This window comes from Bombina bombina, chromosome 5 (assembly GCF_027579735.1).
Source record: "Bombina bombina isolate aBomBom1 chromosome 5, aBomBom1.pri, whole genome shotgun sequence".
Lineage (NCBI taxonomy): Eukaryota > Metazoa > Chordata > Amphibia > Anura > Bombinatoridae > Bombina > Bombina bombina.
Window position 1 is genome coordinate 1,103,815,072 of NC_069503.1, and position 20,040 is coordinate 1,103,835,111.

The 20,040-nt window shown below is 41.0% G+C and overlaps 1 protein-coding gene across 2 annotated transcripts in view; it reads right to left on the reverse strand.

The window, feature by feature from the left end:
• TRAPPC9 (trafficking protein particle complex subunit 9) overlaps positions 1-20,040 on the reverse strand; it is a 1,774,054-nt gene that overhangs the window by 1,235,941 nt on the left and 518,073 nt on the right. For both annotated transcript variants that reach the window (XM_053715382.1, XM_053715383.1), the window contains exon 17: positions 10,996-11,120. In XM_053715382.1, the coding sequence (XP_053571357.1) occupies positions 10,996-11,120 (125 nt within the window). The remainder of the gene's footprint in view (positions 1-10,995; positions 11,121-20,040) is intronic.

A 20,040-nucleotide genomic window follows, 5' to 3' on the forward strand; every position in this document is an offset into this window, starting at 1 on the left:
ATTGCTCTCAGCCCAATGCAGAATGTCAGATACCTCCTCACTGCTTAGAGCCCTCTGCACCACTCTATCACTTATAATATGAGATTGTATCTCACCCCTCCTGAGCACCATTGCATAGACAGTGAGAAGCGACTGAAAAGATGGCCACTGCTGTGAAGTGAAAACCGCATAGAGAGGTGCAAAATGGCGACCAAAAGGATTAACTCCAGAGTTACCGCAGCGCTATAGGAACGATCAAGCTAAAGTGATATAAAAAGAAATAAAGATTATCTAAGAAGCTAATAAATATGAAGGTCCTAATCCACCACATACCCATAAATATAGCAGTGAATCTTGTACACGACATAGCTAGCTCGCCCACTAAAGACTTCCGAATATGGCAAAGTCTGTGCTGTAAATTTTATGTCCCCCGACTTTGATTTACATCTGAAAGTACCTGCTTTTAGCCTGTGGGATATCTGAGTGCATATATACTTACCTGCCAGTACCTGCTCTACTGTGTTTATGCAGCTGCAGGATACCTGTGTCAAGTAGAGAAGCCCATCTTGTGCTGTTGATACAAGCCCAGGATCTTAACCCCTGTACCCTGTATGTCGCTGGTAATTAAGGGTTTTCTTGGATATAATAGTGTGGGGCCCGCCGCACTGCTCTATTACACCCTCCATCCCTCCTGCTGGCCACCGGAAATAGCGCACAGCTGGTCCTTAAGGGGTAAAGGAGGAGTACATAGACAAGGCTGCAGGATAAAGATAAATCCCAGCGACACTTTAGCAGGCTAGTGACAAACTACCAGAGGAAGGATTAGATTAAGTACCCTCATACACCCCTCTGTCCTATTCCCAACTCTCTGAAGGGGATAATAGATCACACACAGGTATGAGAAACTTTATCTATGTAGAATTAGAAGCACCTCAAATTTGCACCTTATCCTATGGAGTCAAAAATAAGGCTGAGGTATACAGGGAAGTATTTTTGTCTCCTACTAGTGGAAAATAATTGAATTCCACATGTGATGGCACATGGACTCTCAACACCTTATGATATACATTCCTACCAGGAGGGGCAAAGTTTCCCAAACCTCAAAATGCCTATAAATACACCCCTCACCACACCCACAAATCAGTTTAACGTATAGCCAAGAAGTGGGGTGATAAGAAAAAAGTGCGAAAGCATAAAAAATAAGGAATTGGAATAATTGTGCTTTATACAAAAAAATCATAACCACCACAAAAAAGGGTGGGCCTCATGGACTCTTGCTAATATGAAAGAAATTAATTTATCAGGTAAGTTCTTACATAAATTATGTTTTCTTTCATGTAATTAGCAAGAGTCCATGAGCTAGTGACGTATGGGATAATGACTACCCAAGATGTGGATCTTCCACGCAAGAGTCACTAGAGAGGGAGGGATAAAATAAAGACAGCCAATTCCGCTGAAAAAAATCCACACCCAAAATAAAGTTTAAATCTTATAATGAAAAAAACTGAAATTATAAGCAGAAGAATCAAACTGAAACAGCTGCCTGAAGTACTTTTCTACCAAAAACTGCTTCAGAAGAAGAAAACACATCAAAATGGTAGAATTTAGAAAAAGTATGCAAAGAAGACCAAGTGGCTGCTTTGCAAATCTGATCAACTGAAGCTTCATTCCTATACGCCCAGGAAGTAGAAACTGACCTAGTAGAATGAGCTGTAATCCTTTGAGGCGGAGTTTTACCCAACTCGACATAGGCATGATGAAACAAAGATTTTAACCAAGATGCCAAAGAAATGGCAGAAGCCTTCTGACCTTTCCTAGAACCGGAAAAGATAACAAATAGACTAGAAGTCTTTCGGAAATCCTTAGTAGCTTCAACATAATATTTCAAAGCTCTAACTACATCCAAAGAATGCAACGACTTTTCCTTAGAATTCTTAGGATTAGGACACAATGAAGGAACCACAATTTCTCTACTAATGTTGTTAGAATTCACAACCTTAGGTAAAAATTTAAAAGAAGTTCGCAACACCGCCTTATCCTGATGAAAAATCAGAAAAGGAGACTCACAAGAAAGAGCAGATAATTCAGAAACTCTTCTAGCAGAAGAGATGGCCAAAAGAAACAAAACTTTCCAAGAAAGTAATTTAATGTCCAGCGAATGCATAGGTTCAAACGGAGGAGCTTGAAGAGCCCCCAGAACCAAATTCAAACTCCAAGGAGGAGAGATTGACTTAATAACAGGTTTTATACGAGCCAAAGCTTGTACAAAACAATGAATATCAGGAAGACTAGCAATCTTTCTGTGAAAAAGAACAGAAAGCGCAGAGATTTGACCTTTCAAGGAACTTGCAGACAAACCTTACAAGAAAATTTTTGCGCCAAGAAAGTCCGCGCCAAGAATGACGCAATAAAATGAAGCATTTTCAGCCCCCGCGAGCCTAACAGCCCACAGGAAAAAAAGTCAAATTTTAAGGTAAGAAAAAATTGAATTATTCATATGCATTATCCCAAATATGAAACTGACTGTCTGAAAATAAGGAACGTTGAACCTCCTGAATCAAGGCAAATAAATGTTTAAACACATATATTTAGAACTTTATATAAAAGTGCCCAACCATAGCTTAGAGTGTCACAGAAAATAAGACTTACTTACCCCAGGACACTCATCTACATGTAGTAGAAAGCCAAACCAGTACTGAAACGAGAATCAGTAGAGGTAATGGTATATATAAGAGTATATCGTCGATCTGAAAAGGGAGGTAAGAGATGAATCTCTACGACCGATAACAGAGAACCTATGAAATAGACCCCGTAGAAGGAGATCATTGAATTCAAATAGGCAATACTCTCTTCACATCCCTCTGACATTCACTGCACGCTGAGAGGAAAACCGGGCTCCAACCTGCTGCGGAGCGCATATCAACGTAGAATCTAGCACAAACTTACTTCACCACCTCCACAGGAGGCAAAGTTTGTAAAACTGATTTGTGGGTGTGGTGAGGGGTGTATTTATAGGCATTTTGAGGTTTGGGAAACTTTGCCCCTCCTGGTAGGAATGTATATCCCATACGTCACTAGCTCATGGACTCTTGCTAATTACATGAAAGAAACATAATTTATGCTTACCTGATAAATTTATTTCTCTTGTAGTGTATCCAGTCCACGGATCATCCATTACTTGTGGGATATATTCCCTTCCCAACAGGAAGTTGCAAGAGGATCACCCACAGCAGAGCTGCTATATAGCTCCTCCCCTCACATGTCATATCCAGTCATTTGACCGAAACAAAACAAGAAAGGAGAAACCATAGGGTGCAGTGGTGACTGGAGTTTTAATTAAAATTTAGATCTGCCTTGAAAAGACAGGGCGGGCCATGGGCTGGATACACTACAAGAGAAATACATTTATCAGGTAAGCATAAATTATGTTTTCTCTTGTTAAGTGTATCCAGTCCACGGATCATCCATTACTTGTGGGATACCAATACCAAAGCTAAAGTACACGGATGATGGGAGGGACAAGGCAGGAACTTAAACGGAAGGAACCACTGCCTGTAGAACCTTTCTCCCAAAAACAGCCTCCGAAGAAGCAAAAGTGTCAAATTTGTAAAATTTTGAAAAGGTGTGAAGCGAAGACCAAGTCGCAGCCTTGCAAATCTGTTCAACAGAGGCCTCATTCTTAAAGGCCCAGGTGGAAGCCACAGCTCTAGTAGAATGAGCTGTAATTCTTTCAGGGGGCTGCTGTCCAGCAGTCTCATAGGCTAAGCGTATTATGCTACGAAGCCAAAAGGAGAGAGAGGTTGCCGAAGCTTTTTGACCTCTCCTCTGTCCAGAGTAAACGACAAACAGGGAAGAAGTTTGACGAAAATCTTTAGTTGCCTGTAAATAGAACTTCAGGGCACGGACTACGTCCAGATTATGCAAAAGACGTTCCTTCTTTGAAGAAGGATTAGGGCACAATGATGGGACAACAATCTCTTGATTGATATTCTTGTTAGAAACTATCTTAGGTAAAAACCCAGGTTTAGTACGCAGAACTACCTTGTCTGAATGGAAAATCAGATAAGGAGAATCACAATGTAAGGCAGATAACTCAGAGACTCTTCGAGCCGAGGAAATAGCCATCAAAAACAGAACTTTCCAAGATAAAAGCTTAATATCAATGGAATGAAGGGGTTCAAACGGAACACCTTGAAGAACTTTAAGAACCAAGTTTAAGCTCCACGGAGGAGCAACAGTTTTAAACACAGGCTTAATCCTGGCCAAAGCCTGACAAAAAGCCTGGACGTCTGGAACTTCTGCCAGACGCTTGTGCAAAAGAATAGACGGAGCAGAAATCTGTCCTTTTAACGAACTAGCAGATAAGCCCTTTTCCAAACCCTCTTGTAGAAAGGACAATATCCTAGGAATCCTAATTTTACTCCATGAGTAACTCTTGGATTCGCACCAATATAAGTATTTACGCCATATCTTATGGTAGATTTTTCTGGTAACAGGCTTCCGTGCCTGTATTAAGGTATCAATAACTGACTCTGAGAAGCCACGCTTTGATAGGATCAAGCGTTCAATCTCCATGCAGTCAGCTTCAGAGAAATTAGATTTGGATGGTTGAAAGGACCTTGTATTAGAAGGTCCTGCCTCAGGGGCAGAGACCATGGTGGACAGGACGACATGTCCACTAGGTCTGCATACCAGGTCCTGCGTGGCCACGCAGGCGCTATCAGAATCACCGATGCTCTCTCCTGTTTGATTTTGGCAATCAGTCGAGGCAGCAGCGGAAACGGTGGAAACACATAAGCCATGTTGAAAACCCAAGGGGCTGCTAGGGCATCTATCAGCGCCGCTCCCGGGTCTCTGGACCTGGATCCATAAAGAGGAAGCTTGGCGTTCTGGCGAGACGCCATGAGATCCAGTTCTGGTTTGCCCCAACGATGAATCAGTTGAGCGAACACCTCCGGATGAAGTTCCCACTCCCCCGGATGAAAAGTCTGGCAACTTAGAAAGTCCGCCTCCCAGTTCTCCACGCCTGGGATGTGGATCGCTGACAGGTGGCAAGAGTGAGACTCTGCCCAGCGAATTATCTTTGAGACTTCTAACATCGCTAGGGAACTCCTGGTTCCCCCTTGATGGTTGATGTAAGCCACAGTCGTGATGTTGTCCGACTGAAATCTGATGAACCTCAGTGTTGCTAACTGAGGCCAAGCTAGAAGAGCATTGAATATTGCTCTTAACTCCAGAATATTTATTGGGAGGAGTTTCTCCTCCTGAGTCCACGATCCCTGAGCCTTCAGGGAGTTCCAGACTGCGCCCCAACCTAGAAGGCTGGCATCTGTTGTTACAATCGTCCAATCTGGCCTGCGAAAGGTCATGCCCTTGGACAGATGGACCCGAGAAAGCCACCAGAGAAGAGAATCTCTGGTCTCTCAATCCAGATTTAGTAGAGGGGACAAATCTGAGTAATCCCCATTCCACTGACTTAGCATGCATAATTGCAGCGGTCTGAGATGCAGGCGTGCGAATGGCACTATGTCCATTGCCGCTACCATTAAGCCGATTACTTCCATGCACTGAGCCACTGACGGGCGTGGAATGGAATGAAGGACACGACAAGCATTTAGAAGTTTTGATAACCTGGACTCCGTCAGGTAAATTTTCATCTCTACAGAATCTATAAGAGTCCCTAGGAAGGAGACTCTTGTGAGTGGTGATAGAGAACTCTTTTCCACGTTCACTTTCCACCCATGCGACCTCAGAAATGCCAGAACTATCTCTGTATGAGACTTGGCAATTTGAAAGCTTGACGCCTGTATCAGGATGTCGTCTAGATACAGAGCCACCGATATGCCTCGCGGTCTTAGAACCGCCAGAAGTGAGCCCAGAACCTTTGTAAAGATTCTCGGGGCCGTAGCTAACCCGAAGGGAAGAGCCACAAATTGGTAATGCCTGTCTAGAAAGGCAAATCTTAGGTACCGATAATGATCTTTGTGAATCGGTATGTGAAGATAGGCATCCTTTAAGTCCACTGTGGTCATGTACTGACCCTCTTGGACCATGGGTAGGATGGTTCGAATAGTTTCCATTTTGAATGATGGAACTCTTAGGAATTTGTTTAAGATCTTTAGGTCCAAGATTGGTCTGAAGGTTCCCTCTTTCTTGGGAACCACAAACAGATTTGAGTAAAATCCCTGCCCTTGTTCCGTCCGCGGAACAGGGTGGATCACCCCCATTACTAGGAGGTCTTGTACACAGCGTAGGAATGCCTCTTTCTTTAACTGGTTTTCTGATAACCTTGATAGATGGAATCTCCCTCGAGGAGGAGAAGCCTTGAAGTCCAGAAGATATCCCTGAGATATGATCTCCAACGCCCAGGGATCCTGGACATCTCTTGCCCACGCCTGGGCGAAGAGAGAAAGTCTGCCCCCCACTAGATCCGTTTCCGGATAGGGGGCCGTTCCTTCATGCTGTCTTAGGGGCAGTAGTAGGTTTTCTGGCCTGCTTGCCCTTGTTCCAGGACTGGTTAGTTTTCCAGGCCTGTCAGTAACGAGCAACAGTTCCTTCCTGTTTTGGAGCGGAGGAAGTTGATGCTGCTCCTGCCTTGAAATTTCGAAAGGCACAAAAATTAGACTGTTTGGCCTTTGATTTGGCCCTGTCCTGAGGAAGGGTATGACCCTTACCTCCAGTAATGTCAGCAATAATTTCTTTCAAGCCGGGCCCGAATAAGGTCTGCCCCTTGAAAGGAATATTAAGTAATTTAGATTTAGAAGTCACGTCAGCTGACCAGGATTTAAGCCATAGCGCTCTCCGCGCCTGGATGGCGAATCCGGAGTTCTTAGCCGTTAGTTTAGTTAAATGTACAATGGCATCAGAAACAAATGCATTAGCTAGCTTAAGTGCTTTAAGCTTGTCCATAATTTCATCCAATGGAGCTGTGTGAATGGCCTCTTCCAGAGACTCAAACCAGAATGCCGCAGCAGCAGTGACAGGCGCAATGCATGCAAGAGGCTGCAAGATAAAACCTTGTTGAACAAACATTTTCTTAAGGTAACCTTCTAATTTTTTATCCATTGGATCCGAAAAAGCACAACTATCCTCCACCGGGATAGTGGTACGCTTAGCTAAAGTAGAAACTGCTCCCTCCACCTTAGGGACCGTCTGCCATAAGTCCCGAGTAGTGGCGTCTATTGGGAACATTTTCCTAAATATAGGAGGTGGGGAAAAGGGCACACCGGGTCTATCCAGCCTACACAATTTCTCTGGAATTGCAACTGTGTTACAGTCATTTAGAGCAGCTAAAACCTCTCCTAGCAATACACGGAGGTTCTCAAGCTTAAATTTAAAATTAGAGATCTCTGAATCCGGTTTCCCTGGATCAGATCCGTCACCCACAGAATGAAGCTCTCCGTCCTCATGTTCTGCAAACTGTGACGCAGTATCGGACATGACTCTCACAGCACCAGCGCGCTCTGTCCTAATCCCAGAGCTATCGCGCTTGCCTCTTAATTCTGGCAACCTAGATAATACTTCTGTCAGAGTATTATTCCTGATTGTAGCCATGTCCTGTAAAGTGATTGCTATGGGCGTCTCTGATTTACTTGCCGCCATATTAGCACGCGCCTCCTGAGCGGGAGGCGAAGGTACTGACACGTGAGGAGAGTTAGTCGGCATAACTTCCCCCTCGTTGTCTGGTGATAATTCTTTTACAGATAAAGACTGACCTTTATTATTTAAAGTGAAATCAATACATTTAGTACACATATTTCTATGGGGCTCCACACTGGCCTTCAAACATAATGAACAAACAGATTCATCTGTGTCAGGCATGTTTAAACAGACTAGCAATGAGACTAGCAAGCTTGGAAAACACTTTAAAATAAGTTTACAAGCAATATAAAAAACGCTACTGCGCCTTTAAGAAGCACAAAACCTGTCTCAAGTTGAAATAACAATGAACCAAATCAGTTATAGCAACCAAATTTTCACAGTAAATGTATTAAGCTAGCAGAGCATTGCACCCACTTGCAATTGGATGATTAACCCCTTAATACCCAAAACGGATAATCAATAGAGAAAAAAACGTTTTTAACACAGTCAAACACACTGTCACAGGTCTGCTGTGACTGATTACCTCCCTCAAAATGACTTTTGAAGTCCCTTGAGCTCTCTAGAGACGTCCTGGATCATGCAGGAAGAAGCAGGAAGACTGAATCTGAATTTTTACTGAGCAAAAAAGCGCTAAAATAGGCCCCTCCCACTCTTATTACAACAGTGGGAAGCCTCAGTTAACTGTTTCTATTCAGAAAATAAGTCAGCCATGTGGAAAAAATTATGCCCCAATAAGTTTTATCACCAATGTACCTCAAAAAAACGATTAAACATGCCAGCAAACATTTTAGTATGAGTATGTATCTCTTATTGATAAGCCTGATACCAGTCGCTTCTACTGCATTTAAGGCTTTACTACATTACTTCAGTATTAGCAGCATTTTCTTAGTCAAATTCCATTCCTTAGAAAATTATTTTACTGCACATACATTAATAAGCCTGATACCAGTCACTTTTACTGCATTTAAGGCTTTACTTACATTACTTCGGTATTAGCAGTATTTTCTTAGTCAATTCCATTCCTTAGAAAAATATTTTACTGCACATACCTTAGTTGCAGGAGACCCCGCACGCCATTCCCTTTCTGAAGTTACCCCACTCCTCAGAATGTGCGAGAACAGCCAGTGGATCTTAGTTACTTCTGCTAAGATCATAGAAAACGCAGGCAGATTCTTCTTCCAAATACTGCCTGAGAAAAAACAGCACACTCCGGTGCCATTTAAAAATAACAAACTTTTGATTGAAGAATTAATTAAGTATAAAACACCACACTCCTCTCACGACCTCCATCTATGTTGAGGGTTGCAAGAGAATGACTGGATATGACATGTGAGGGGAGGAGCTATACAGCAGCTCTGCTGTGGGTGATCCTCTTGCAACTTCCTGTTGGGAAGGGAATATATCCCACAAGTAATGGATGATCCGTGGACTGGATACACTTAACAAGAGAAATAAACGTTCATGATTCAGATAGGACATGTCATTTTAAATAACTTTCCAATTTACTTTTATCACCAATTTTGTTTAGTTCTCTTGGTATTCTTAGTTGAAAGCTAAACCTAGATAGGCTCATATGCTAATTTCTAAGACCTTGAAGGCCGCCTTTTATATGAAGGCATTTTGACAGTTTTTCACCACTAGAGGGTGTTAGTTCATGTGTATCATAGATACAACTGTGTTCACGAACGTGAAGTTACCTAGGAGTCAGCACTGATTGGCTAAAATGCAAGTCTATCAAAAGAACTGAAATAAGGGGGCAGTTTGCAGAGGCTTAGATACAAGATCATTACAGAGGTAAAATGTGTATTATTATAACTATGTTGGTTATGCAAAACTAGGGAATGGGTAATAAATGGATTATCTATCTTTAAAAAAAATAAAAATTCTGGTGTAGACTGTCCCTTCAATGCTTAAAACTGACAGAAGGACTATCCTATCCATGTGACAAATATGATCTAATAACAGTAGGCATAAAGCTCCCGGTAGGTGATATTTAAAGTAAATAGAAAAGTGTGTTAAACTTGCTGCCCTCTCAACTAACTTAAATTTTGACTTTCACGTCCTTTTAACCAAATTTATAGGGACAGTCTACTTAAATTTATAGGGACAGCCTACTGCCCCCCTATCTCACTCCTTTTGACAGACTTTAATTTTAGCCAATAAGTGTCCTCTCATAAGTAACTCCACGAGCGTGAGTACAACATTATCTATATAGCACACATGAACTAGCGCTGTATAGCTGTGAAAAACTGTCAAAATGCACTGAGATAAGAGGCAGCTTCAAGGGCTTAGAAATTAGCATATGAGCCTACCTAGGTTTAGCTTTCAACAAAGAATACCAAAAGAACAAAACCAACTTGATGATAAAAATAAATTGGAAAGTTGTTTAAAATGACATGCCCTATCTGAATAATAAATGTTTTATTTTGACTACACTGTCCCTTTAAGCATGTTAATCTCTACATCTAATCATTTACACTGTTCTTTGCTTTAGTATATTGTCTACTTTATGAATAAGTGTTTATGGTAGTCAAGTCATTTGATTGCAGGTTTATTTTCACACTTTTGCTTGCCTGCACCAGCATTTAACCCTACACAACAAACACATTAAAGCATTTGTTATTGCAGCTTAATGTCCCTTTAACTATCAGAATATAAAGCATGTAATTTTTAACTAATTAAAAACCGTCAAAAGGCAGCAACCATCCCTGGGTAAAAATAACAGCATTCTTTTCTACGTACATTACAATACAGTACAAATAGCAAATTGCTATAATATCTGTAGGTAGTAGAGGGGAAAACCATGATGTATTACTCTTATGTGGATTAAGATGATATTAACTTTCAATTACTCTATCATAATGTCCCACACTAGACACAATTCTTAGCCTATAATAAAACACTACTTTACTAGGGATCACTACAAAAATGATTTTATAGAAGAGCATTGTTGTAATACAAAGCACTTTAACTTTAAATAGCTTAAAGCTCAATACTACCCCCAGCTGATCAATACCAGTACTGCATGGTGCAAGGTCAGATACATTATCAGACAAGACACATCCATCAAAAAATTAATAAACCCTTGCATGTAACATATGTATATTTGTTATTTTCCTTAAAGTAACAGTTGTATCCTTCATTAGATAATAGACCACTTATGAAAATGAATCTAAACTTTAAAGTAACAGTTGTATCCTTCATTAGATAATAGACCACTTATGAAAATGAATCTAAACATAACATCTATTTTTAACATTCATAAAAACTGAAATAAATACAAATTAAACTGCTTTGCAACCAAGGGACATTTTAACGGATTGTTTATGTGACAGGCCACTAAATATGAAAGGAAGCAGAAACTTGCACAACAATAGTATAACCACTGTCCGAATCTGACAATTTAACTCTTACCTTCACATGGCTAAAATCAGTGCTCTTATTAACCTCTGGTGCGCTGATCGGTTTGTTTTCCAACCTGGGTTTCACAACTTGCCGAAAAGGACTGGAAATCTGTAAGCCACTAACACTGATTCCATCTGAGTGAAATACACAGTAAAGAGTTAATGTTAGATGTAATGCTACAAAAAACTAAATTTATGCTTACATGATAAATTTCTTTCTTTCCGGATATGGTGAGTCCACAACGTCATCAATTACTAGTGGGAATATCTCTCCTGTCCAGCAGAAGGCGGCAAAGAGCACCACAGCAAAGCTCTTCCATATCACTCCCCTTCCCATAATCCCCAGTCTTTCGACCGAAGGGAAATGGAAAAAGAAATAACACAAAGGTGTAGAGGTGCCTGAGGTTTAGTAAAAAATAACGGTCTTAACTATAAGGGTGGGGTCGTGGACTCACCATATCAGGAAATAAAGAAATTTATCAGGTAAGCATAAATTTTGATTTCTTTCCTAAGATATGGCGAGTCCACGACATCATCAATTACTAGTGGGAACCAATACCCAAGCTAGAGGACACAGATGACTAGGGAGGGAAAAAGACAGGTGGACCTAAACAGAAGGCACCACTGCTTGAATAACCTTCCTCCCAAAAGAGGCCTCAGCTGAGGCAAAAGTATCACATTTATACAATTTTGAAAAAGTGTGCAGAGAGGACCAAGTTGCAGCCTTGCAAATCTGTTCCACAGAAGCTTCATTCTTGAAAGCCCAAGAAGACGAGACAGCCCAAGTAGAATGAGCTGTAATTCTCTCAGGAGGCCGCTGTCCAGCAGTCTCAAAAGCAAAACGAATCATACTTCTCAACCAAAAAAAAAGAGAAGTAGCAGTAGCCTTCTGACCCTTACACTTTCCCAAGAAACAAACAAAAAGGGCAATAGACTGGCGAAAATCCTTAGTCGCCTGTAAATATAATTTTAAAGCATGCACTACATCCAAGTTGTGCAACAGACGCTTCTTATGAGGAGGAGGATTGGGACAGAGAGAAAGAACAACAATTTCCTGATTAATATTCCTAACCAAAACCACTTTAGGAAGAAAACCCAACCTAGTACGTAGGATCACCTTATCCGCATGAAAGATAAGGTAAGAAGAATCATACTGCAAAGCCAAGAGTTCCAAAAACTTTTCTCGCAGAAGAAATAGCAACAAGAAACAAAACCTTCCAAGATAACAATTTAATATCTAAGGAATGCATTAGTTCAAACTGAGCCTGCTGCAAAACTTTAAGAACAAGGTTAAGACTCCAAGGAGGAGTAACCGACGTAAACACAGGCTTGATTCTAACCAAGGCCTGACAAAATGATTGAACATCTGGCACAAACGCCAAACGCTTATGCAACAAAATAGATAAAGCAGAAATCTGACCCTTCAGAGTACTGACTGGCAAACCCTTCTCCAGACCTTCCTGGAGAAAAGACAAAGTTCTAGGAATCCTATCCCTACTCCAAGAGTAGCCCTTAGATTCACACCAATAAAGGTATTTACGCCATACCTTATGGTAAATGTTTACAAACCTGGATCATTGTCTAAATGACCGACTCAAAAAAAAACATGCTTAGACAAAACTAATCGTTCAATCTCCAAGCAGTCAGTTTCAGACAAACGAGATTTGGATGGAAGAAAGGACCCTTCCTCAGAGGCAGCCTCCAAGGAGGCAGAGATGACATATTCACTAGGTCTACATACCAGATTCTGTGTGGCCATGACCGAGCTATTAAAATTACTGACACTCTCTCCTGTTTGATACAAACAATGACTCATGGAAAAAGAGAAAACTAAGGAAACAGATAAACTAGACCGAACCCCAAGGCACCGTCAGAGCATCTATCAGAGCTGCCTGCAAATCTCGTGACCTTGAACTGTACCTTGGAAGCTTGGCTTTCTACCGAGACGCCATCAGATCAAACTTTGGCACCCCCCACTTGAGGGTTAACCTGGAGAACACCTCCAGATGGAGAGCCCACTACCCGGGATGAAAAGTCTGTCTGCTCAGGATATCCGCCTCCAAGTTGTCCACTCCTGGAATATGGACGGCAGATAGACAACAATTGTGAGCTTTCGCCCACAGAATAATCCTTGCCACCTCCTTCATGGCTAAAGAACTCTGTGTTCCTCCCTGGTGATTAATGTAAGCCACTGAGGTGATATTGTCTGACTGAAATCTGATAAAGTGGCTAAAGCCAACTGAGGCCAAGTTAATAGAGAATTGTAAATCACTCTCAACTCCAAGATGTTTATGGGGAGAGCAGACTCTTCCTGAGTCCATAACCCATGCACCTTTAACAAGTCCCAGACTGCTCCCCAGCCTAGCAGGCTAGCATCCGTGGTCACGATCACCCAAGAAGGTCTGCAGAAGCATGTGCCCTGAGATAGATGTTCCTGAGAAAACCACCACAGAAGGGAGTTTCTCGTTAACACGTCTAGATCTATCCTCTAGGACAGATCCAAACGTAGAAAAAAACAACAAGATCTCTGTATGGGAGCTTGCTTGTTGAAAAGATGGCGCCTGAACCAAAATGTTGTCTAAGTAAGGCGCCACTGCAATTCCCTAAGACCTGATCACTGCCAAAAGAGCTCCCAGAACCGTGGAAAAAATTCTGGGAGCTGTAGCAAAGCCAAATGGAAGAGCCACAAACTGAAAATGTTTCTCTACAAAACCAATCTCAGAAATGTGTGATGATCCCTGTGATTAGGGACATGAAGATATGCGTCCTTCAGGTCTATGGTCGTTATGAACTGACCTTCCTGAACCAAAGGAAGAATGGACTGAATGGTCTCCATATTGAAGGACCTTGAGAGGTGAAACCTGCCTCTGGGAGGGAGAGAATTTAATTTTATCTTGTAACCCTGAGAAACAATGCTCCTGATAAAACAGGGAAAGCCTACCCCCCACTTGATTCGACTCTGGACCGAGGGCTGACCCATCATGCTGATTTAGACTCAGCTGAGAATTTCTTAGATTGCTTCCCCTTGTTCCAGGACTCACTGGGTCTCCAAGAGGACTTGGATTGCTCCTGTTTGGAAGTGTCAGGGTGCCAGGAATCAGACTGAGACGAGAAGTGCAAAAATAATCACACCTTTATTAATAGCAAAAAATAATAAAAAGTCCAATAACAAGCCAGGAATCAAAATCAGAGCTGGTAGTCAGACGAGCCGAGTCAGGAGCCAAAGCGAGTAGTCAGATGAGCCGGAATCAGGAAGAAGGAGAACAGCAGAGTCGGGAACAAGCCAGAGATCAGGAACCAGGAAGGACGTCAGACAGCCAGGTAATACACAGGAGCTCTCACAAATAGGTGTGAGACAATGCAAGGGCAAAGCAAGGGCAAGGGCAAAGCATACTGAACAGAGCCCTTTAAATAATAAGTGATGACATCACAATTCTGAGACTGCATCCTGTCTCACACGGATGATGTACACCAGTCTGGCCATAAAAGGAAGTGCAGGAAATAAGCAGCATCACACAGTATGCACCAGACAGCAAGAGAGGTGAGAAAAATGGCTGCCAGTAGCACATTGCAAACAAAACAGGGAAAAAACCCTGACAGGAAGCAGAAGAGGAAGGCTTTTGATCCTTGAAATTAGGAAAGGAACGAAAATTACTTTGAAATCTCTTAAATCTAATTTTCTTGTCTTGTAGTAGAAAAGATCCTTTTCCACCCATAATATCAGATATTATTTCTGCCAGTCCAGGCCCAAGGAAAGTCTTACCCTTGTAAGGAAGCGCCAAAAGCTTAGACTTGGAGGAAACATCAGCTGACCAAGACTTAAGCCACAAAGCCCTGAAAGCCAAGACAGATAAACCATAGCTTGGATAGCAATTTAATAAATTGCATGTTAGCATAAAAGAAAAAAAGAATTGGCTAGCTTAAGAGCCTTAATCCTATCCTGAATTTCCGCCAACGAAGTTTCCACTAAAATAGATTCAGATGCGGGGCAGAGCTAGCCATCAACCTGAGCAGAAGCAGCACTGCAAAGCTCTGTGTAGAAAGTGGTTATTAACAGCATTTTTAGTGCACAAACTGGTGATAATCTGACTCAAAACCCCACACAAGACCGGTCAGTCCGGAACTGATTTTGGGCAGTTTTGAGCGGATTCGTAATATAACGGACAAACAGAACCAGCAAACTTCCAGGAAAACCCAAGGCTGCGGCCTGTTCCGGGAGTCTCGGCTGCAATAAAGTGGACGAAAATGTCAAAAACAGATACAGAATAGAACCATATATCTTGAAGGGGAAGCCCTGATTCTAAGAGGGAGACGACGCCATCTTGCCCCAAAAGTTAGTGCGCAACAGATAACTTACACGCATACGAAGACAACGAGCAGAACTAAACATCTGTACACAATTATAAACACCTACTCTAAGTGCACAAACAGAGATCTGTCCTCAAGCAGGATAGTAGAACGTTTAGCAAGGGTGAAGATAACGACATCCCATTTAGGGACGGAACCTCACAACTCCATTGAGAGTCCAGTACTGGGGACAATTTGTTAAAGGGAGAAGAGGGGGAAAAGGAATCCAATCCTGTCCCAATCATTCATAATAATGTTCGCCATCTAACAGGAGCAGGGAAGGATAAGGTACCACCCTATCCTCAAACTCTATCCAATTTAGGAATTAACGGTTCATCAGGCAATTTGGCCTCTGGAACCTCTGAATTCGCCAAAAACTTCCTTTAGAAGAAAGCGCAAATTCCTAAACTAAAGTCTAGTTCCTCCGCAGCCGGAGGTTTAGAGGTAGCAGACTCCGACCCAGAATGTTCATACTCTGAAGTCTCAGAAAGAAATTTACCCTCGGATAACCCTCAGTTAAATCCAATAAATTATCTGATGTACTCTGGGAAGGAGTGCAATAAGTAGCCTTTCGCTAGCGCTTAGCAGGGCGAGGTAAAGCATTAAAAGCCGCAGACACTGCTGTCTCAACTGCGCAGTAACGTCTGGTGCAAAAAAGGCCCCCTCCAGATGGTGGATCAGCAATCCTACGGGAAAACTGCATGTGTAGAGATATAATAATGTAGGGTACACACCTCCTCAGTGGACGGCTCTGTGGTATCAAACATATTTGATATTATCACATTATCAAGGCATATGGAAGATAATTGAGAGGGCAGAACTAAGGCCTCCTCACCATATAAACAGGAATTACTCATTAGGAATAGAGGGAGTGCCCTCTAAAGTAACAGAATCCTCCATCGCTAGTGCAATAACTGGAGAATTAGAGAGAACAAAAACGGCACCCTTATACCCCAATGGGTGGGGCACTCACCACCTCCAATAACCCAGACATTACAGAGATTTATGACTCCTCTCTGATAGACACCCGGTCAGAAAAAAGGGAATGAATAACATGGTGCACAATGCAGGACCGCGCCTGCTATGAGAAAGCGCACCAAGCTTGTAAGCTGCATGGCTCTCAAAGTGAAAGTGAAACCTGTATATTCCATAACAGCCTATGAGCCCATAACATCACATATAAAAGCAGCATAAAATCAAACAAACATATAAGATTATTCCGCCCCTGTTCAATAATTCCCCTATGGAGCTATTAACCCTTGATTCTATACAGATAAAAGGAGTCGCACTGTGACCCTGTCTTCTTGCGTTATCATACATGTATAAAATATGAAACTATATTACCAGAATCTACGTCGTGGAACAGGAACACGGCCCTTCAAGTGTAACAGATAGTAGCATCACTTCTGACATGGACTTGAGTGAAGAAAGCAGGCAGCAAAACTTGTCAACACTGATTGCATATGGAGCTGTTAATATGAGTCGGGATGGTTTCACGGAAAGACTCTCCCTGCATCTCCGGAATCTAACCTTCATCCATGCGCTCACTAAGAGGCTGACAGGACTACTTATAACTCCAGTCCCATCTTGAAGACTACCCTCCATAAGAGACTACTCCGAAATCTTCTAACACTTCTCTGCCAACCTCCTGTGACGAAAGGCAAAGAATGACTGGGGTTATGAGGAAGTGAGGAAGGTATTTAAGCCTTTGGCTGGGGTGTCTTTGCCTCCTCCTGGTTGCGAGGTTCAGTATTTCTCACAAGTAAGGAATGCAGCTGTGGACTCTTCTCATATTAAGGTAAAAACAAACATTTTGCTAAAATAAAAATCTAGCAACATCTGGTCCCAACGTGCAATCCCCAAATCACATAGTGCCTGCATACTGCCTATCGAATCCTATTTAAAGGATTACTAAATAACATAAATAAAAACAGCAGAATATATGTAATTCATCTTTTAAAAGTGCAAAAAGACAAAAGAGCACTTACCTGCAGTCTAGCTGTCTGGCAGGAAGACAGCTCACAAGGCGTGAAAGGACACAAACTCCTTACAGAGACCTGTGGAAAAAAGAAAGACCAGAGTAATCAACTCTGGCTTTCTATACTTAGGGCAGTAAAATGTAAGGAAACAAAGTAAGCACCAACTTACAACTTCCTAACTGCTTAAAAGCCACCACTACTCTGCAGCAGAGATTGACGCGGACTACAGCTATACCCAAATCCTTGCTTGCAGGGAAAACTATCCCCATAAAGGATCTAATTTCTTCAGACACCAAACTTTACCTCCTTTGTTGACAAAGGCAAAGAGAATGACTGAGGATTATGGTAAGGGGAGTGATATGTAACAGTTTTGCTGTGGTGCTCTTTGCTGCCCCTGCTGGACAGGAGAGATATTCCCACTAGTAATTGAAGACATTGTGGATTCACCATATCTTAGGAAAGAAATACAGTACACCAGCAGTACTTTCTAATTACTAATCATAATCTATGCAGCTTGGTAAATTATACACATAGGAAAGGAAATACTAACGTTTCCCTATAATGTTACATAAAAACAGATATTAAACCTTTTATGTCTAATGGGTTAAAACTTAGGAGCTAGAAACTTTTGACGATATATATATATATATATATATATATATATATATACACATATACACACACATATACACAGTCTTCTCCAAAGAAAAGTTTTCAAGCTGGGTGGGGGCTGTGTAATATATCCAAAGCACAAATTAATTGCTTAATTTAAAGAGACAGTTTACAAAAAAAATTATCGCCTTTAAATTGTTCACAATGATCCATTTTACCTGCTGGAGTGTATTAAAGGGACAGTTTACACTAAAATTGTTAATGTTTAAAAAGATAGATAACACCTTTACTACCCATTCCCCAGCTTTGCACAACCAACATTGTTATATTAATATACTTTATAACATTTAAACATCTAAATTTCTGCCTGTTTCTAAGCCACTACAGACAGCCTCTAATCACATGCTTTTTTGATTTGCTTTTCACAACAGGAGACTGATAGTTCATGTGGGCCATATAGATAACCATGTGTTCACGCCCCAGGAGTTATTTAAGATTTAGCACAACAAAGTACTAAATGCAAGTCTATAAATAATAAATAAAAAGTCATGTGATCAAGGGGCTGTCAGAAGATGCTTAGATACAAGGTAATCACAGAGGTAAAAAGTATATTAAAGGGACAGTCAACCCAAAAATTATTTTAACTTATTCAAATTAAGTCATTAACGAGGTTTACAGCAAAACGTAGCCCAAGTTTGATCTAAATATACATTGGTAGTAGGGCTGCATGATTAATCGCGGATGCAGTTTTAAACCGCGATTAATCGCCGCGGTTTTAAAAACGGGAGAGTACGCAATTGAAAAAAAATCTTCAGATCGTCATGAAAACGGAGGCGGAGAGGGAGGATGAGAGGCGGACCAGTGTGCGGCCGTGGGCGGACCTGAGAATGCCTGCGAAACGGCCATTTTGGAAGAGATTGAAGAGTGTATGGGAGTCATCTGAGAGTGGTGTGGCGGTGGTCAAGCGGTGGTGTGGCGGTGAGCAATGAAGTGAAAATTGTAAAAAAAAACTTTAAAGTGCCTTACTGATTTTTTTTTTGATTTTTTTTAACTTCTGCGATGCATAACATTGAGTTTGATTACATATTACAATAATACAATATATTTTATTTATAAATGTTCATTAAGGGTTGCATGTAAGATGTATTGTGAAATAAATTGTAAAATATAATATATTCAACATGATGTTACCAAAATATATATAAATAATATCTACTATATACTGCTCTATCATCTATCTAGTAGATGGATTATAGAGGATGAATGAAATATAGAGTTACTTACTAGATAGATGATAAATGCAATATTTATTATTTATATGTATTTAATATATAATTTAGTTGAGTCAAGTGTAGATTCCCAGAAGATCATCAATCATCAGTAGTAGTACACAGTGGTGCAGTGCACAAGTTTATTTTTTTATTTTTATATTTTTCCTCTAATTATAAGTGTTCATTTTTATGCTCCAAGAGTGTATTGGACATTGAGAAACATGTACAGTAAGATTCTGTAGTGTTAAATAAACGTTTCTACTATGTAACCACAGCACAGGTAGCTAATTTTATTTGAACTATTTTGTGGTTTGTATTTTTATGCTCCAAGAGTGTATTGGACATTGAGAAACATGCACAGTAAGATTCTGTAGTGTTAAATAAAAAAATTATTGAAAAATTAAGATGCTATAGTAATTTTTAATAAAATTGCTATTAAATCGCCCAGCCCTAATTGGTAGTAAAAGACTTACTTTTCCACCTCCGGCCGTTTTAAAATGGCCGCCTAATCCTTCCTTCTCTGACGTCACGTGGATTATATATCTGTTTACTTAAGCGCCAACTACACCTATGTGCCCGGATAAAGGTGAAACTTAGCTTCCACCGAGGAAATGTAGCTATAAATCAAAGGGATTTCCAGGCGCCAATAAACAAAGGCTAGGTGTGCCAAGAATGTGATAAAAGTAGGTTTTAATAAACAGTGTAGCTAATAATGATAAAATTGAACGAATCGATAAGAAAAACAATTATAATCAGAGGGTTACATCTAATTCATGGATCCATGAAGGTACAGTATAAAAACAGGCATAACACATAAAAATTAAATAAAAAGATATGCTTAAATAG